This window comes from Caretta caretta, chromosome 10, assembly GCF_965140235.1.
Source record: "Caretta caretta isolate rCarCar2 chromosome 10, rCarCar1.hap1, whole genome shotgun sequence".
Lineage (NCBI taxonomy): Eukaryota > Metazoa > Chordata > Testudines > Cheloniidae > Caretta > Caretta caretta.
The window spans coordinates 38301904-38320953 of NC_134215.1; the positions used below are offsets into that span (position 1 = coordinate 38301904).

The following is a 19050-nucleotide window of genomic DNA, read 5'->3' on the forward strand; positions in this document are numbered from 1 at the left end:
CAGCAAACACCTGAAGGTTCTTTAGAGAAAACGTGTGAACTACTGGCCTTTAAGAGTCCACCCCATGGCTCCAGCCAACTTACAGAACCAATTTTGACAGCATCATCCATGCCTGGGAATCAGAAGACCAAAAGGACTAGAGCAGTTTAAAAAAATCTCTCAATCGCTCTCTTTCTCCAGCGAGCAGGTAGTGGTTGGGGAACTGTTTGCAGGGGCAGACTGACAAAAAGTTCCAGTGAGGGTATCTGAAGAAGCTAGGTGTGCCTAGCGCACCATCACAGGATGGTAGGACTTTAGGTAAGACAGACATGTATGTAAAAGATTGCATCTGAAGAAGTGTTTTTTTATCCATGAAAGCTTATGCCCAAATAAATCTGTTAGTCTTTAAGGTGCCACAAGAAGTGGAAGATTGGACAAATGACCAGGTAGGAGTATAAAAATATTGCTCAGGCATACAGGAGTGAAATCAGGAAGGCCAAATCACACTTGGAGTTGCAGCTAACCAGGGACCTTAAGAGTAACAAGAAGGGTTTCTTCAGATATGGTAAAAAGAAAAGGAGTACTTGTGGCATCTTAGAGACTAACCAATTTATTTGAGCATAAGCTTTCGTGAGCTAAGAAAAAGGTCAGGGAAAGTGTGGACCCCTTACTGAATGAGGGAGGCAACCTAGTGACAGAGCATGTGGAAAAAGCTAATGTACTCAATGCTTTCTTTGCCTCTGTCTTCACGAACAAGGTCAGCTCCCAGACTACTGCACTGAGCAGTACAGTATGGGGAAGAGGTGACCAGCCCTCGGTGGAGAAAGAAGTGGTTCAGGATTATTTTAAAAAGCTGGACGAGCACAAGTCCATGGGGCCAGATGCACTGTATCCGAGAGTGCTAAAGGAATTGGCGGATGTGATTTGCAGAGCCATTGGCCGTTATCTTTGAAAACTCATAGTGATCCGGGAGAGGTCCCGGATGACTGGAAAAAGGCCAATGTAGTGCCCATCTTTAAAAAAGAGAAGGAGGAGGATCTGGGGAACTACAGGCCAGTCAGCCTCACCTCAGTCCCCGGAAAAATCATGGAGCAGGTCCTGAAGAAATCAATTTTGAAGCACTTAGAGGAGAGGAAAGTGATCAGGAACAGTCAGCATGGATTCACCAAGGGCAAGACTTGCCTGAATATCCTAATTGCCTTCTAGGACAAGATAAGTGGCTCTGCGGATGAGGGGAAAGCAGTGGATGTGTTATTCCTTGACTTTAGCAAAGCTTTTGACACGGTCTCCCATAGTATTCTTGCCAGCAAGTTAAAGAAGTATGGGCTGGATGAATGGACTATAAGGTGGATAGAAAGTTGGCTAGATTGTCAGGATCAACGGGTAGTGATCAATGGCTCCATGTCTAGCTGGCAGCCGGTATCAAGAGGAGGGCACAAAGGGTCGGTCCTGGGGTCGGTTTTGTTCAATATCTTCATTAATGATCTGGAGGATGGCATGGATTTCACCCTTAGCAAGTTTGCAGATGACACTAAACTAGGAGGAGCAGTAGATACGCTGGAGGGTAGGGATAGGATACAGAGGGACCTAGACAAATTAGAGGATTGGGCCAAAAGAAATCTGATGAGGTTTAACAAGGAAAAGTGCAGAGTCCTGCACTTAGAAGGGAAGAATCCCATACACTGCTACAGACTAGGGATCGAGAGGCTAGGCAGCAGTTCTGCAGAAGAGGACCTAGGGGTTACAGTGGATGAGAAGCTGGATATGAGTTAACAATGTGCCCTTGTTGCCAAAAAGGCTAATGGCATTTTGGGCTGTGTAAGTACGAGCATTGTCAGCAGATCGAGAGACGTGATTGTTCCCCTCTATTCGGCATTGATAAGGCCTCATCTGGAGTACTGTGTCCAGTTTTGGGCCCCACACTACAAGAAGGATGTGGAAAAATTGGAAAGAGTCCAGCAGAGGGCAACAAAAATGATTAGGGGACTGGAACACATGACTTATGAGGAGAGGCTAAAGGAACTGGGGATGTTTAGTCTATGGAAGAGAAGAATGAAGGGGGATTTGATAGCTGCTTTCAACTACCTGAAAGGGGGTTCCAAAGAGGATGGCTCTAGACTGTTCTCAGTGGTAGCTGATGACAGAACGAGGAGTAATGGTCTCAAGTTGCAGTGGGGGAGGTTTAGGTTGGATATTAGGAAAAACTTTTTCACTAGGAGGGTGGTGAAGCACTGGAATGGGTTACCTAGGGAGGTGGTGGAATCTCCTTCCTTAGAGATTTTTATGGTCAGGCTTGGGATGATTTAGTTGGGGATTGGTGCTGCTTTGAGCAGGGGGTTGGACTAGATGACCTTCTGAGGTCCCTTCCAACCCTGATATTCTATGATTGTATGATTCTCACGTAATCACATAAATCTAGGATTTAACCCTTTAAGAAGAGTACCAAATATCAAGAGTTGGCAATACTGCACAAAGCTAATGAGAACTTTGAGGCTCTAATGCCTCCTTGGCTTAGAAATGTCCTGTGCCACTGGACTCCTTGTTATGCATGTAAACTGTCATTTAAAAATCCTTTTATTTTAAATGCTTTGTTCCTACTATTAAAATAAACAATACTTGGGCTTTTAAGAAGGCTGTTTGGTCACACACTCCCAAAGGGAGAAATCACAGCTACCAAACCCAGTTGGACCTCTACTATTAGAAGGTGTTCAGATACTGTGGTGGTGAGCACAGTATAGGAACCTAAATAAAATGGGGTAAGCACAATTCATACACAGGGTACTATAGCCAGGGCCCAGTCTTAAGAGAAGGAGAATTGTGGAATTCCACCTCAGGAGTGGTAAATGCATGAGGCCTGCCTGACAGCTGATGCACTCAGATCTTCAAGGGGTCAGAGGTACAGCTAGCCCTGTAACCATGACAAGGGACTTCTACGTTTGAACATTATTTTGCAATGAAACCATTCTGTGGGTTTTTGTGTATTTATTTTTTTAAATCTAATCAACGCATTCTTATTAATCTAATGCAGTTTCTTAGCACTAAACTAACTAGGAGCAGTGCCCAAGAGAAGAGTGAAATGAAGTGATCAGAAGTGATGTGAACATGTTTTGTGGTGGGTAACAAGCATTATCTGTTAACACTGGCACATAAGTCTGTTTTCAGTTTCCCAGCACCCACAGGCCTTAAAAGTAGATATTGCTTTATAATATCATTAAAAATAAAGCCTTACATTTGTATCACACTTGCAAATGCAATAAGGTAGGACTTTTATATATGATTTATTAAGAACTATGTCTCTGGAATGTGCTTCATCAGGGTTTGAGTTTTGTGTGGGTTATTTTAAACTGATTTAGCTTGGGATTTTCTGTTTTGTTTTTAACCTGTGAATAAGGCATCTCAGAGATATAATCAAGCTATTCTAGCTCTCTTGTAGTTTCTATGCTATCAAGACCCCTAAGGAGTGGAAGTGTACATCATTTCTACTACAGCTCAGTTCCTCGCTTAGTACTACTCATGATACATATATAAGAATGTAGAGAGGTTCAAGTATCAAACTGCACACTATATCCAGGGGTTTCAGCTAGTGATTAGAGCAAAGGTCTGGGAGCCAGGATTTGAGTTCTGGTCTTGTCATTGACTCAGATGATCAAGGATCTGTCCACCTCTTTATGCCTTATTTTCCTATTCTGTAAAATTGGAATACCAACCATTTTACAGGAATGTTGTGAGGGCTAATTAGGTGCTTGTAAAGTTCTGATATGCAAAGTATGATTATTAAAGCCTAGGAGTTATCATGAGTTCAGTGAATGTATAATTTTGGGGGGATTCACCAGCCTCATACATGTTCTCCTGTGGGCTACCTCTTGTGAAGTCCTACCTGCATTTCGTAAAGTGGCTCCTGAGCATTCAAAGACAGTGACTTGCTTCCCATTCCAGAACACTACAGCATCCTGAAATAGCCATAGAGAAGTTACAAAGCAGTTTCATTTCTGCTGGAAACATGCATTAAATACTTCAACGATTTGTAACTCAGTTTAGTGCCAATCTAGTAATTCTGCTGAAGTCCCATGTAGAGTCTATGCTATATTCATTTCTGTGCACGAACAAACAACAATGGAATAAACTTTCCATCACAGCCAACATCTTATACCTTCCTCTATATATTTGCTGTGTTGTCCAATGCCCAAAGGTCAGTAACCAGGGAGCTATTAATGAATAATTGTGCTGCCTGGAAATCAGCTCCATTGGAATATGCCTGTTGTAGTAGTGATGCTATTTTCCATCAACACACATATACTGCATAAGCAACTAAAATATAAGGAAGGGGGAATCTAAGAAGAGTTAGATAAATTATGGTGGAAACTTTGGATTCCATCTCTGAAATAATTAAACCACATTAAGTAAGTGAGTCTTCGGCAAGAAAAGAAACTGCTCACAACAACTGAGATGGTGAGTTACCTTAGTGGCAAATACTCCATTAATATGCATATCAATGCGGAGGCTGTGCGTGGTTCCTGTACCGAAGAAGGTCACATTAAGCAGATTTGGGGACACTTGCACTACTGCCACCTGCTGGTGGAAATGAGATGACATAGCCTGCTCGCTGAGGATCACCACAGAGCTCATGTTGTTCACTGCCAGTAGGTTTTTCCTGGAGCCCCACTACACACAGAGAGGGTGAGAAAAATCCAACATACTTTCATCAGAGATTTTTGAAACACTAATTCAGAGGGGCCTCAGTTACAGCTAGTGTTTTGGGGTGGGGGGCACATATAACATACGTATGAATATAATCTCAAAATGAAATCCTAGTTTCTGAACTCAGGCATAGTCAAGAGGTTGCATACCCACATGTACTTCTTCAGGGTATGCTTTAACTATATTTTCACCAATACTCCTTCAGTACATGGAGGGGGGCATGGATCAGCGTTCATGTTGCACTCCCAGTCAGTACCCAGCCCCAGCTGGAAAAGCTAAGGATCCAACCAGAGGACCAAATTCTGGTTATGTGCCACTTGAGGCATGTTGCACATACACTAAGAAGAAGGGTACATGGAAGAGCCTGTTTTAAACTATTACCTCTTTTCATCCCACCGCTTGCCACTATTACACCATCTTGCATTCAGTACTGTTAGAGAAAGATAAAGTACTCAACAAGATAGCTAATACCTTTTCCTATAAAATCATAGATTATCAGGGTTGGAAGGGACCTGAGGAGATCATCTAGTCCAACCCCCCTGCTCAAAGCAAGACCAATTGCCAATTTTTGCCCCAGATCCCTAATTGGCCCCCTCAAGGATTGAACTCACAACCCTGGGTTTAGCAGGGCAATGCTCAAACCACTGAGCTATTCCTCTCCCCCCTGCCCCCCAGCAAGATGTGCATGTGAGGTTCTTTCTCATGACAAATTGTTTCTTCTTTGACTACCCAAAGTCCTATTAGCAGTTTTCTTAAGATTTCACCTAGAGCTGGTTCAAATATTTTAGATGAAAAATGCAGTTTCAACCAAAAAACATTTTCCCCAAGACTTAAATGGTGGCAGCAGTGGAGAATGAGGTAGCAGTAGCCCCCCACTACACTTTAGTCCAGCGGTCAGGGCACTCACCTGAGATGTGGAAGACCTGAGTCCAATTTCCCCTCTAGTGATGTGGAGAACGGATCTGAAAATTGCAGGAGAGGACTATGGGATATTATGGGGAAGGTCTTTCTCAGTCTCTCCCACTGAAGCTTTTCCACTTTATATAAACAGTCACTGGAGCAGGAACATGAACTTGGGTCTCCCACATCCTACTTGAGTGCCCCAACCACCAGGCTATAGAGTCGCCCTCTCACTCACTCAGTCTTGTCCAATGACTATTCACTGTCATTATGAATTGCCACTATGAATATCTAGTTCTAATTTCACCCTCTTTTGCCAGCCATCTCAATCAATAGTGCAGTTCAACTTCCCAGGCCATACAGTACCCATCATGTGCACAAATTAAGAGGTCTGAGTATTTTTCCCTATTGAGTCCCACCCTACTCAGGCTAAATATTATTAATTATTATTATTATTATTAAATATTGATTATTTCCCCCCAAAAAATTTAAGACCAGTCACACACAAAAGTCTTTCATAAGCAATAATTGGGGAGAGTTCTATTGAATTTAATAGGGATTAGACTAATCGGTTTCTACAAATCATCAACAGAATTTTATCAAAATTACTCCAAAAGCCTACATAAATAAATAAGAAGGCTCTCCTTCTCTGTTTTAAGCCATCATGTAGTGGGGATATAATTCTCTGCTGAGTTCTACAGACGGTCTCCAAAAAAAGAAAACCCAAAACAAAACAACCCTATACGAAGAGTACATGACTGGCTTTGACCAAAACACAGCATAATGTTTTAAGCCTATTGCTAAACTGATTCCCGGAGGGGAGAACACTGTCTTGGAGTCTTCTTTTGAGGCCTCTTTGACCAACTTCATTTTGGATAGACAGAGAATTTTCAAGGAAGCACTCAAGACCAAGATTGGACTGCTATACCTGTCCAATACCCTTCAGCAGATCTCACAGCCAGTAAAGCCAGGAGTCTTCCCAAGGTAGAAGAGTCATTTGTTCGCACTTGCGCATCACTGGCACCTTCCAAGTACTTCAGGCAATTCTTTAAGCCACTCAAATACAACACATGTCAGAAGAGCTTTGATGGTAAAATGGAGGTGTGTCGTCTCAAGTGCCCAGTTCTGAGATCTTACCGCTTCCCTATGGCCTTCATTTGTACTTTATTAACAGATACAGTCAACTAGTTTGGTTATGGCTTACTTGGACCAGTTATTTAAATACCATTTAAGTTTTTGCAGGGTATAGTATCCCAGATAAGTCTAATGGGTTTGCTGTACATTAATAAACTATTATTTACATTATGGTAGCCCCCCAAGGCCCCAGCCCCATTGTGCTACGCAAGTTATAAATCTGTAACAAAGAATTGGTCCCTGCCCTCAAGAGCTAACAATATAAATAATAAATAAAGCCACTTGTGCAATGTTAGTACACAGAGCTTCCTGCAGCAGTAAATTGCTGCAACTCTACTTTATCCTGCCAAACTTTGCAGCAGAAAATGATAAATTGTATATCATCTGGGACCATTAAACTGCCTCTAAATTGTCGTTACAGTAATATAAATAATAATATGATGATTGGGAAAGAAAAGAAAGCTGTGGTGGCCATGTTAGGGGACTCCAAAATCCAAGTGAATAGGACTTTTGTATGATATGCAAGACCTGACTCTGGGATGACTTGTGTAGTTATTCATTTCAGTTAACAGATGGTAGCCTGTATATATACATAGTTACGATAGTAACTGGCTTGATGCCATGTTCCCCTTTTTGTCCCTCGTTTCTAAACTTTAAAGCCTGAAGTTTCTTATGTTTAGTCCCATCACAGGAGATTTTTTTCCTGAATGTTTGGGGTGGCTTGTCAAATTTGCATCAGCTTTTCATTACAAAAGATTTTTCTTACTTTCTTTGAAAAGTCATTTCTCAAAAACAGCTCAGCCCACAGGTTCCAAATTTGGTTTATTCTATTGATCTTGATAAGATCTGATATCTAACTATTCTTGGAAAGTTTGGTGAACTCACTGTGGGGTTATTAAGTATATTTCTTTGAAATGTATGACAATTCCATGAATGCTCCACAGATATTACAGAGCTCCCAGGTTCCTTGTATGGCATCCATGAGGGGCTTAGAAACTCTGTCCGAGTAGACATACCAAATGGGTTAGGATAAACTGCAGAATTTATAAGTGCTGCAGAAGCAGAAGGCACTCTTGGGCTCCAGAAACTCTCTGTCCTGCAGAACTTGTAAGCGCTAAAAGTTTCTGAGACATGGTGAGTCTCCACGGGTCCTGCATTTTACTGGGATTTTTGAGCTACTGGTAGAACATTTTAATTTTCAGATTTTCAAGTGTTTGTTTTTAACTATAACACTGAATTCAAAACATCTGGGGTGTTTCTATGACTACACCATTCTAATAACATTGACTTAAATATCTGTATATGGTGGTAATTGTACTTTAACCTAATCTGTGATCTGGAAAATAAGGCTAAATTATAGCTTTATTATTTTTCATTTTCATTTCTGAAGGCACTTCATTAACAGCACCGATTGACAGCTACCATACTATTATACTCCAGCATAAATGAACGAGAGCAGTGGCTCTCAAACTGGGATCCAGAGTCCAGTTCTCAAACTGGGGTCCACGAGGGTACTCCAGGGGGTCTACAAGTCATGTCCGGGGCCGCTGGCCCCGCTAATCAACTCCTCCCTCTCCCTCCCAGTGCCTCCTAAATATTGCAGAACAGCTGTTCAGCAGCGTGTAGGAGGAACTGGGAGGGAGGGGAAGGAGTGGGGATGGGGTGCGCTCAGGGGAGGGGGCAGAAAGAGGAATAATAGAATCATAGAATATCAGGGTTGGAAGGGACCTCAGGAGGTCATCTAGTCCAACCCCTTGCTCAAAGCAGGACCAATCCCCAATTAAATCATCCCAGCCAGGGCTTTGTCAAGCCTGACCTTAAAAACTTCTAAGGAAGGAGATTCCACCACCTCCCTAGGTAATGCATTCCAGTGTTTCACCACCCTCCTACTGAAAAAGTGTTTCCTAATATCCAATCTAAACCTCCCCCACTGCAACTTAAGACCATTACTCCGAGGGGCAGGGGTGAAGCAGGGGGTGGAAAGAGGTGGGGGTGGGGTCTTGGGGAAAGGGGTGGAGTTGGGGCAGGCCTGGGGCTGACTGAGGGTTGAGCACTACTGGAGAAAATCAGAAGCTGGCTTAGGGGTCCATAAAATTTTTTAAATCAAAATGCAGGGCCTCGGGTTGCTAAAGTTTGAGAACCTCTGGACTACAGAGTATTTCCCATCTACCTCTCTACACAAACCACTGGACTAGATTGTAACAAAATGAAAGATTAATCTGGCCAGGAGCTAAACTCAGCTGATATTGACTTTTGGCCTCAATATATTGTTATGGCTTTCTGCCTCATCTGGGGTTTTTCATGGAAAAGTGGGTAAAAACCTTTTAGAGGAATTATCTGAGGATTCCAAGAGGAGAGGGTTACTCCATGTACAGTAACTGAGGTTCTTCAAGATGCACAGTGCTATGTAACCACCTGTGGGTGCTCCACTTTGCGCCCTGTGCTTGTAATCAGAGATTTGTAGTAGCAGTGGCTAGTTGGGTCACGCACATGCCGTCCCCATTATGCGCCACCCCAGGTGGTTAAACAGAACTGTGCAACCAGCCGTCCCTCGGTTCCTTCTCTACCACAAAGAACCTAGCGTGAAACTCCAAAGTAGAGGGGAGGAGGGAATGTAGTGGAGCTCCCACAGGGACAACCATCTTGAAGAATCTCAGTTGCTGCACAAGGTGAGTAAGCATCTCTTCTTCTTTGAGGAGCATCCCTGTGGATGCTCCACTTTAGGTGACTGTGGAGCAGTGCCCCTCAGTGGAAGGTACAGGCTTCAGAGTTGCATTAGTGATGATTGATAAAACTGAGAGTCCAAACAGAGCATCTGATGATGACTGTTGCTCTATAGCATAGAGCTTTGTGAATGTGGGCAGATGCCCAAGTTGCTGCTCTGCAAATGTCAATAACGGGGACATTGATGAGAAAGGCTATGGATCCTGGAAGTGTGTGTGCATAGGTGCCAACTTCCCCTCTGCCCCACGGGTGCTCGACCCCACCCCCACACCACCCTCACCCTGCCCCAATTCCCCTCCTTCCCCCAAATCCCCGCCCTGCCTCTTTACCGGCTCCTCCCCCGAGCACGCCACATCCTCACTCCTCCCCCTCCCTCCAGAAAAGTCCTAAGCACTGCCAAATGGCTGTTAGGCGGTGGGCGGGAAGTGCTGGGATGGGGCGGAGCAGGGACACCGTGCTCAGGGTAGGAGGAGGGGGTGGGAGCGGGAGGAGCTTTGCTGCCAGTGGGTACGGAGCACCTGCTAATTTTTCCCCATGGGTGCTCCAGCCCGACAGCACCCATGGAGTTGGTGATTGTGTTTGTGCGGGTTCCCTTTGGGACTTGTAATTGATGCTTTTGATAACAAAGGTGCATCCTGAAATCCACTTAGATAGTCTGCTTTGCAATAGTTTTCCCTTTTGATCATTCTGTTATAGAGACGAATAGTCTTGGTGAGTTTCTAAATGTTTTTGTTCTTTCCATGTAGAAAGCGAATGCTCTTTGAACATCCAGTGTCTGGAGTGATGCCTATCTCTTTTGTATGCATACAGTTTTGGAAAAAACATAGGCAAGTAAAATGGGTTGGTTCATACGAAAGGGGGAGGCAACCTTGGCTAGGAATTTAGGGTGTGGTTTTAAGGTAACTTTATCTTAAAGAAAGTGGTGTATGGGGGGGTGCCATTAGGGCACCATGTTCTCCCACCCATCTGGCAAACATAATGACGATGAGGAAAGCCACCTTCATTGGTGGAGTAATGAGCAGATGGCCAGCAGCTCAAAGGGTTTTCCCCCACGTCAGCGTAATACCAGGTTGAGTTCCCATGTGGGAGGTGGGTTTCTTATTTCGGGGTAAGCGTTCTCACTTCCTTGGAAATGTTTAGTTGTTGGGTGGGCGAATATGGTGACCCAATCCATCTTATTGTGGAAAGCTGTGATAGCTGCCAAACGTACCCTGATGCAGCTTGTGGAGAGACCCAGTTTTTTTAGTTCTAATATGTAATCCAGTACCCTTGGTAAAGGGGAGGATGTTGGTATGATTTGTTTGTCCTGGCACCATATGTTGAACCATTTCCACTTATGAATACATGTTTTTCTTATATTTGGTCTACGGCTGTGCAGTAATATGTCTTTTACTTCCTCCGAACAGGTCATTTCATTTAATTTCCTCTCAGCCATGGAGTAGCCAGGCCTTGAGGTGTAGTATTGTGAGGTTCAGATGGTGGATGTCTCCTGCATCTTGGGAGAGAAGATGAGGTATTAGAGGAAGATTTTTGAGGTGGGCACAAGGTGCTATTAGGATGACTTTGGATTTGTTCCTCTTGATCTTGTTTCTGACCCAGGTTAAGAGTAGGGTCGGGGGGAAATGCATACATTAACAGGGTATCCCAGTTGATGAGGAGAGCGTCACCTAGGGAATGGGGTCCCAGTCCAGCTCTGGCGCAATATTGTGGGCACTTGGTGTTCTGTGGTGTTGCAAAGAGGTCTATGGTAGGGAAGCCCCATAGCTTGAACATCATACGTAGAACTCCAGGGTATATTTCCCATTCAGGATTCTGGGAGAACTCTCCACTTAGCACATCTGCTGTTGTGTTTTGACATCCTGGAAGATAGGATGCTGATATGTCAATGTTGTGGCTGATGCACCAATTCCACAGCACTCTTGCCTCTGTGCATAGGGAGTAGGATCACTCCACCCCACCTCCCATTAGCGGTTTATGTAAAACATGCATGCCACATTGTCCGTGAGGGTCCTGATGGCTTTGTTTTTGTTTAGAGGTAGAAAGTGGTTGCATGCGCTACGGAGTGCCCTTAGCTCCAGCAAGTTTATGTGCCTGTTGGACTCTGATGGGGAACTTCAGCCTTGGGACTGTGCTGAGTAGATGCACTCCCCAACCTATTAGGGAGGCATCCGCGGTGATTGTCATTGTTGGAAATGAGACTCCTGTACAGACGTTCTTCGATTGTGTCCACCATTTTAGGGAATCCTTTAACTTATTTGGCATTATAAAGACATCTGCTTAGGCAGTGCCTGTGTGGTATGTACACGGTTCGAAGCCAGGCCTGCAGGCATCGCATGTGTAGTCTGGCATGTTTGAAGACAAACGTTGTTGCTGACATATGTCCCAGAAGTTGTAGGCATATTCTGGCAGATGTTTGTGGGTTGTCAGTCACTGTCGAAACGAAGCTGACAAAGTGTAATGAAGCGTTTATGAGGTAGAGTTGCTGTTGAACAGTTTGGACAAACTCCGATGAATTCCAGTTTCTGGACAGGTATCAGTGTTGACTTTTGCATGTTTATTTGTAACCGTAAGTTTGTGAAAAGGGTTATTGTACTCTGAGTGGTGTTCATTGCTTCATGTTGTGTTGGTGCCTTTATGAGGCAGTCGTCCAGATATGAAACATCATGACTCTGTGTATGCGGAGGTGTGTCGCCATCACTGCTAAGACTTTGGAGAAAACCCTTGGGGCGGTCGACAAGCTGAAGGGTAATACTTTGTATTGGAAGTGTTGTTTTCCCAGGGTGAACCTTAGGAATCTTCTGTGTGATGGATGGATGGTAATATGGAAATATGTGTCCTGGACTGAGAGACAGTCACCATTTTCTAACGCTGGAATTATAGTTGTTAGTGTCACCATTTTGAAATGCTGGGTTTTTGTTGAGTTTTCTTAGGTCCAGAATGGGTCTCCACCTGCCTGTCTTTTTCTGGGTTAGAAAATAGTGAGTAAAATCCTTTCCCTCTGTGCTCTGTTTGTACTGGTTTCCTGAGCCTAGGTGTATAAGGTGGTTTACTTCCTGTTGCAGCAGGTACTTGTGAGAGTGGTCCCTGAACAGGAACAGGAAGGGAGAGTGGGGTGGCAATAAAGGGGATGGAATAACCAGTTTCGGCAATGTTAAATTGTTCTTTTTTTCTCTTCCAGTAAGCGGTCAATAAATTCCAACATTTTTTGAAAAAATTACATGTGTATATTTTGACAGTAGGGCTTCGTAAAATTGCTATATGAAACTGCCATTTTGCAGATGAATACACCTTGCGATGACTGAAGAGATCTAACTGTGACGGGTTCAGTCACAGAGATCCCCTTGGGACTGTCACCTGATGTGCTAAAATTACCTCTGAGCCCGTTTTCCCTGCCAGATTGGGACTGCAGAACCCTGCCTTGTTGAGCTAGACACGCTAGTTTGCTGCAACACTGACACAGGGTCTGGTCCACGCCCCCAAAGCTGAAGACTTAACTGAAAACAGCTCAGCAGGTTACCTCCCTCCAGCACTCAGACACCCAGTTCCCAATGGGATCCAAACCCCAAATAAATCTGTTTTACTCTCTATAAAGCTTATACAGGGTAAATTCATAAATTGTTCACCCTCGATAACACTGATAGAGAGTTATGCACAGCTGTTTGCTTCCCCAGGTATTAATCACTTACTCTGGGTTTATTAATAAACAAAAGTGATTTTATTAAGTATAAAAAGTATGATTTAAGTGGTTTCAAGTAATAACAGAACAAAGTAAGTCATCAAGCAAAATAAAGCAAAAACATGCAAGTCTAAGCCTAATACATTAAGAAACTGATTACAGGTAATTTCTCACCCTCGGAGATGTTCCAATAAGATTTTTTCACAAACTAGACTCCTTCCTGGTCTGGGCCCAATCCTTTCCCCGGTACAGTCTTTGTTAGTTCCAGCAGACATCTCAGGTGATAAGCAGGGGTTTTCTCATGACTGGCGGCTCCTTTTGTCCTGCTCCACCCCCTTTTATAGCTTTGGCACAAGACAGGAATCTTTTGTCTGTGCTTGTCCCCAGCCCCGCCTCATCAATGGAAAAGTACAAGGATTAAGATGGATTCCAGTATCATGTGACATGATCACATGTCACTGTAAGACCTCTAGTCTCCATTCTTCCTGGGTTGGCCCACATATGCACAGGAAGGTGTGCAGGTAAATAAACCATTTACAACCAATTGTCCTAGTCAATGGGAGCCATCAAGATTCTAAACCACCATTAATGGCCCACACTTTGCATAATTACAATAGGACCTCAGATTTATACTTCATATTTCTAGCTTCAGATACAAGAATGATACATGTATACAAATAGGAATATATTCAGAAGCATATTTCCATAAAACATATGGAGTGCAACGTCCCACTAACCTCTTCCATTCTCTGTAGGAAGGGTTGTTCTAGTATGGTGTTGCTTTCTCCTCTCATTTACTGCCTCCACCACTAGTGAGTTTGGCGTGGAGTGTGTGAACAAGAACTCCACTCCTTTAAATGGCACATAGTATTTCTTGTCTGATCTTTTGTATGAGGGAGGTGCTGTTGCTTGTGTCTGCCAGATGGTTTTGGCAGGCTCCATAATAGCACCATTAATCAGACATCTTCCTAGGCAAAGACAGTGTTACTGAAGTATGTATTGTAGTTTATGCTGAGCGTCAGGTACCTCTTCTAGGGGTATGCCCAGGGACTCCGCCACCCTTCTAAAGAGTTCCTGGAATTGTTTGAAGTCATCTCCTGTGGGGAGGTGGCGGCATTATAGTTTCATCCGGTGATGAAGATGACAGGTTCACTGGTGGTAAGGCTTCCTGGTCTGAGATTTCTTCAGTTTCCTCATTCACCTCCTCCTGTGTTTCTGAGGGTCCTGGTATAGGTGATGATGGAAATTGTGGTGCTCTAGATCTTGGTGGGCTTCGGGGCTTGAGATGTTGTGCCCTGCATACTGTCAAGGGTTCCAGTAGGGCCAATTTGGTGGGAATGGCATGGGAAGCGGTGCCAATGGGTGCCCATACCAGCTATGTGCCTCTAAAGGTGAGTGGTATTCTGTTTGGTGGGATGGTTCTGGTTTGGGTGAAGAGTGATGAGGTGCATATATTTTCCCTTCGTCCCTATCATCATCACTGGAAAGAGGGGGAGCCGATCTAGGTGGTGTGGTCAGGGGGCTCGGTACCTACTGATTTGGAGTGCCATCAGTACCGATGAGCGGGAACTCCAGCATTGAAGAGACCAGTAGCTCTGTATGTCTTAGGAATTGGTACAGTACCGTGAATGCTGGTACCGATGTCGGTGCTGCAGTGGTACGGGAGTGTGAGTAGTAGCAACCAATGCCAAGGATCTTGTGTTGTGCTGTGTAAGTACCACAGGTGGCGTCATTGCACTGCCCAGTGCAGAGTGTCTTTTTGGCTCTGTGGGTACCGAGGTGGAGGGATTTACTTTGCCCTGTGAGCCTCGGTCCAAGCTTGCCCACTTAGGGTCTTTTGCTCTCTGGGAACTCGTGATACCGGAAGGTCCCGGTGTCTTGGACGCCAACGTGCCTGCTGCCATTGGCACCAAGGTAGTCTTAGGGGTCAGGGTCTTGCTTTTTCTTAACCAATTCCCATTGCAGTGAAATCTGAGTCTGCTTTTTGTAGCCTTCTTGGATAAAGTCTCTTTTGTAGGGGCTGTTGAGGCAGGACCTCTGTCAGAGGCTGCTAATGGCGACTGTTGGCAAGTCCTTGACTCAGGGTCCAAGGCAGGTCTCAGAGAGATTTCTCCATCATAAGGAGCTTAAGTTGAAGGTCCCTCACTTTTCTTGTTCTGGTCCTTAGATTACGGCAGTGTGGACATGTAATGGTTCTAACTTGGGGACTTGTTGGGGAATGTGGCCTAGTAGTCATGGCTGCAGCTCGTGACTCCCAAGGGGGTTGTCAGGAGGGGAGCCCGGGCCCTCTCACTCCACCAGACTCCAACCCAGGGCCCTTTGGGCTACCAGTAGTCTAGCAACCAAGGCTGCTTAATGCTGTCCTCCCTGGGCCTCTTCGTTTTGTCCCCCCCTAGGGTCAGCTTAGTCCAAGGCTTTCCCCTGGTGGGGAAATCCAAACCATAATAAATAAGAGGGGGACACCAATGTTCAAGGTCCACAGGATACTTCCCTCTCTGGTTGTCTCTGGGGTGGGTTCTCCCTTCCCTCAAGGAGGGACCTTTAGGCAGCTGTGTCAGAGTCTTAGGCTTCCCTCTGCTCTGCACTGCTGGAGCTGTGGGCTGCAGGTCTGCTCACCTCCAGCTCTACCCCCAAATGTGCAAATTGCCTTCCTTTTAATTCCTCCAGCAGATGGAGCATTTGCTGCAAGTGTGGTGGGGCAGGGTTGGCTGAGCCCAAAGTAATCCCTTAAACCCCTATTGCCAGTGTGGTGTTTGTACACCCTATCACAGTAGACTTTTGAGGGATGTGTGTCTCACTGAGACAGTGGACACACTGCGCATGTCTGTCAGAGATAGGGATTTGACAGTCTGAAAGTCAAGAACTAGATAAACTCATGGAGGATAGGTCCATCAATGGCTATTAGCCAGGATGCGCAGGGGTGGTATCCCTAGCCTCGGTTTTGCCAGAAGCTAGGGCAACAGGGGATGGATCACTTGATGATTACTTGTTCTGTTCATTCCCTTTGAAGCATATGGCATTGGCCACTGTCGGAAGACAGGATACTGGGCTAAATGAACCTTTGGTCTGACCCAGAATGGCTGTTCTTATGACCTGATTCTTACCTAGAGCATGCAACTGCCATTGCTATTTATGTTATATACTTTTCATTCTAAAAAGTGAAACAAGCAAAAAGAAATCTCAGACCTCCTTCCCCTGCAAAGAGTCAGATACATTCATGACTGACTCCCCCGTTCCTAAACAAACAAACAAAAAGAGCATGGGGGGCTGTTCCTCACAAGTTAAAACAGGGCAAAAAAATATTATATATTAAAATTGTTACAGATTTTTTAAAAAAATCAAAAAGATACAAATTTGAAAACTGAAGGCTGAAAAAATATCACAGAAGGATCTGAAAGCAAAAGCTTTCCTGTTTTCCTGGGCCAGAAAGCCAGATCAGGATGCTGAATCAAATGGATTTTCTGACCAATAAGACATAAAAATAGAGATGGTTGGGTTGAGGACAACAGATCAACTCCCTCTTTACTAGATGGCACATGCCTAACTGCTCTCAAGAGTGTTACCCTAGAAGCATCCCAACCCTGTCAAGTACTGGAGGAGAAAAACAAACAAGTGAGGAATATCCAGCAGAATACTTCGCTTTTTTTTGAGAAATTTATTTATCCCAGAATACATCCACACCTGAAAATTTACCAAATTAGCTGTTCCAAAATCATTATTCTAGAATAGTTATTTTGATATAAATGCCCATGTGGACATTCTCATTCCAGAATAAGAATGTCCATACAGGATTTTATACAGAAATAACAATTCTGTAATAGCAATTTTGGCAAATTTGCAAGTGTATGTTCCAACATGTGTTTTAGGATGAAGTAATTTCAAGGCATTGCAATAATGAGAAATTATAAACATTAGGAGGAAAATCTCAGAAAATATCTGGAGTCCTCGTTTGAGTTCTTTGTCTCCAATTTGGAGGGAAAGGATGGGTCTGTGGTCAAATCACACAGCTAGGAGTCTATATCCCAAGTTCTAATCCTAGATCTGTCACTGATGTATTGTGTGACCTTGGGCATGTAACCTATCCCCAGATTTTTAAAAGGTATTTAGGTATTGTGGTGCTCAGCTAACTGATTTAGGAGTCTAATGCATTTTCAAAAGGGATCGAGGCACTTAGGAGCCAAAATCCATTGACAGTCTGAGATTAAGCCTCCTAAGTGCCTAGATCCATTCGTAAAATGACATTAAGCCCTGGTCTACACTAGGGGGTGGGAGTTGATGTAAGGTACACAACTTCAGCTACGAGAATAGCGTAGCTGAAGTCGACGTACCTAGATCGACTTACCGAAGCATCTTCACGGCGGTGAGTTGACTGCTGCCACTCCCCCGTCAACTCCGCTTGCGCCTCTCGCGGCACTGGAGTTCCTGAGTCGATGGGAGAGCGCTCGGGCATCGATTTATCGCATCTAGACTAGACGCGATAAATCGACCCCCGATATATCAATCGCTACCCACCAATCCGACAGGTAGTGTTGACCTACCCTTAGGCTCCTAAATAAGTTAGGCATTTCAACACTGAACACAGCAACGCCAAATTACCTTTAAAAATCTGGGCCTTAGTCTCTGCCAGTTTACACACCTTTTATAAAAGAGGATAATATTTACCTACTTCACAAAAAGACACATTAACTTATTACTTGTAAAGTGCTGTAAGAGCCTCAGATAGAAAGTGTCAAAGAAATGCAAAGTATTATATTTAGGCTACTTTGTCTGACACTCTTCTCTTCCTAATTCTAGTATTTGAAAACTATAGGACACAGGGAATATGCATAGTATTAGAAAGATTTACCAACACTTTCCTCTGACAGCAAACAATCCTAAAGGGGAAAGAGATCAACTCAACCCAGATTTACCTTTATCTGAGTGATATTCCCCTCCAGCTCTGTAGGGGTCTGAAGCTTCCATCTGTCCTTTCCCTCCAACACCCATGTGCTCTGATTGGACACTGATGCTTTCCTCCACATAGCTATTCTCCCTTTATTGGTACCAGCTGCTAGGAGACCTGCCATTAATAAAGTTGTTCTATATTTCAAATCAAGTTCAGAAAAAGCAACAAACATTAAATGAGGTAAAAAATAACCAAAGTCTGGTTTTATTTGTAATCCAACAGTCAGAGTTGTGCTCATGAAAATAAAAGACTTGCAACACTATAGACAGGCAGTATGCAGGCATCCCCATACAGTTCTGCCAATGTCTCTCCATATTGACTAGATACCAACAATCCAGTCCTGAATCTCCCTTGAGGAGAAACTGCAAGAAATATCACATGGCTGTAAGTGGGTTAAAGTCCCTCTGTGCTTCAAGATTGAACCGTGCTTTAACTGTGTCAGGAGTGAACCTTAGTTTAAACAGCTACACATTTGTGTTCACATAGTAGATAAGGTCCCCACAGCAGATTTGTTACTATTGAAAAGTATCCTGCTGGACACAGTAATATGAAAACTATAACTACACTAAAATTGCTACAGAGCACCAAAGACAGACATTTCACAACAAGGTTTATGAGCTAAGGATCACAGTTCTCATAGGGTTTCTTACCTTTAACAGTGCAGTAAGAGACAGAGTTTAAACATTCCCCTACTTCAAAGCCAAGCTGCACATCTAGAAAGAGCACATAATTCTCACTCCGCTCTAAATCCCAGAACCTAAGTGCACAGAAAACAAGGGGCTTTTAAAAAGTGATAGCCTTCCAGATGTTTGACTGAAGGGATTCAATAGGATACAATGCAGGGCACACATTTTCTATTACTGGAATACCCAGATCATTTCATTTTAAAATGAAACTGCCAGCAGCCGTCTGGCAGTGGTCACCAACCGGTAGATAGTGATCAGCTGGTTGACCGTGGTGCCTCTGACAGTAGATCTGTCTCAGTCTAGGATTG

General features: G+C 43.9%; 1 protein-coding gene across 6 annotated transcripts in view; it reads right to left on the reverse strand.

Moving 5' to 3' along the window:
* IFT140 (intraflagellar transport 140) overlaps positions 1–19050 on the reverse strand; it is a 252984-nt gene that overhangs the window by 155998 nt on the left and 77936 nt on the right. For all 6 annotated transcript variants that reach the window (XM_048868017.2, XM_048868016.2, XM_048868013.2 and 3 more), the window contains 4 exons: positions 18707–18813; positions 18022–18170; positions 4438–4641; positions 3857–3929 (listed from right to left, as the gene is read on the reverse strand). In XM_048868017.2, coding sequence (XP_048723974.2) covers positions 3857–3929; positions 4438–4641; positions 18022–18170; positions 18707–18813 — 533 coding nt within the window. The remainder of the gene's footprint in view (positions 1–3856; positions 3930–4437; positions 4642–18021; positions 18171–18706; positions 18814–19050) is intronic.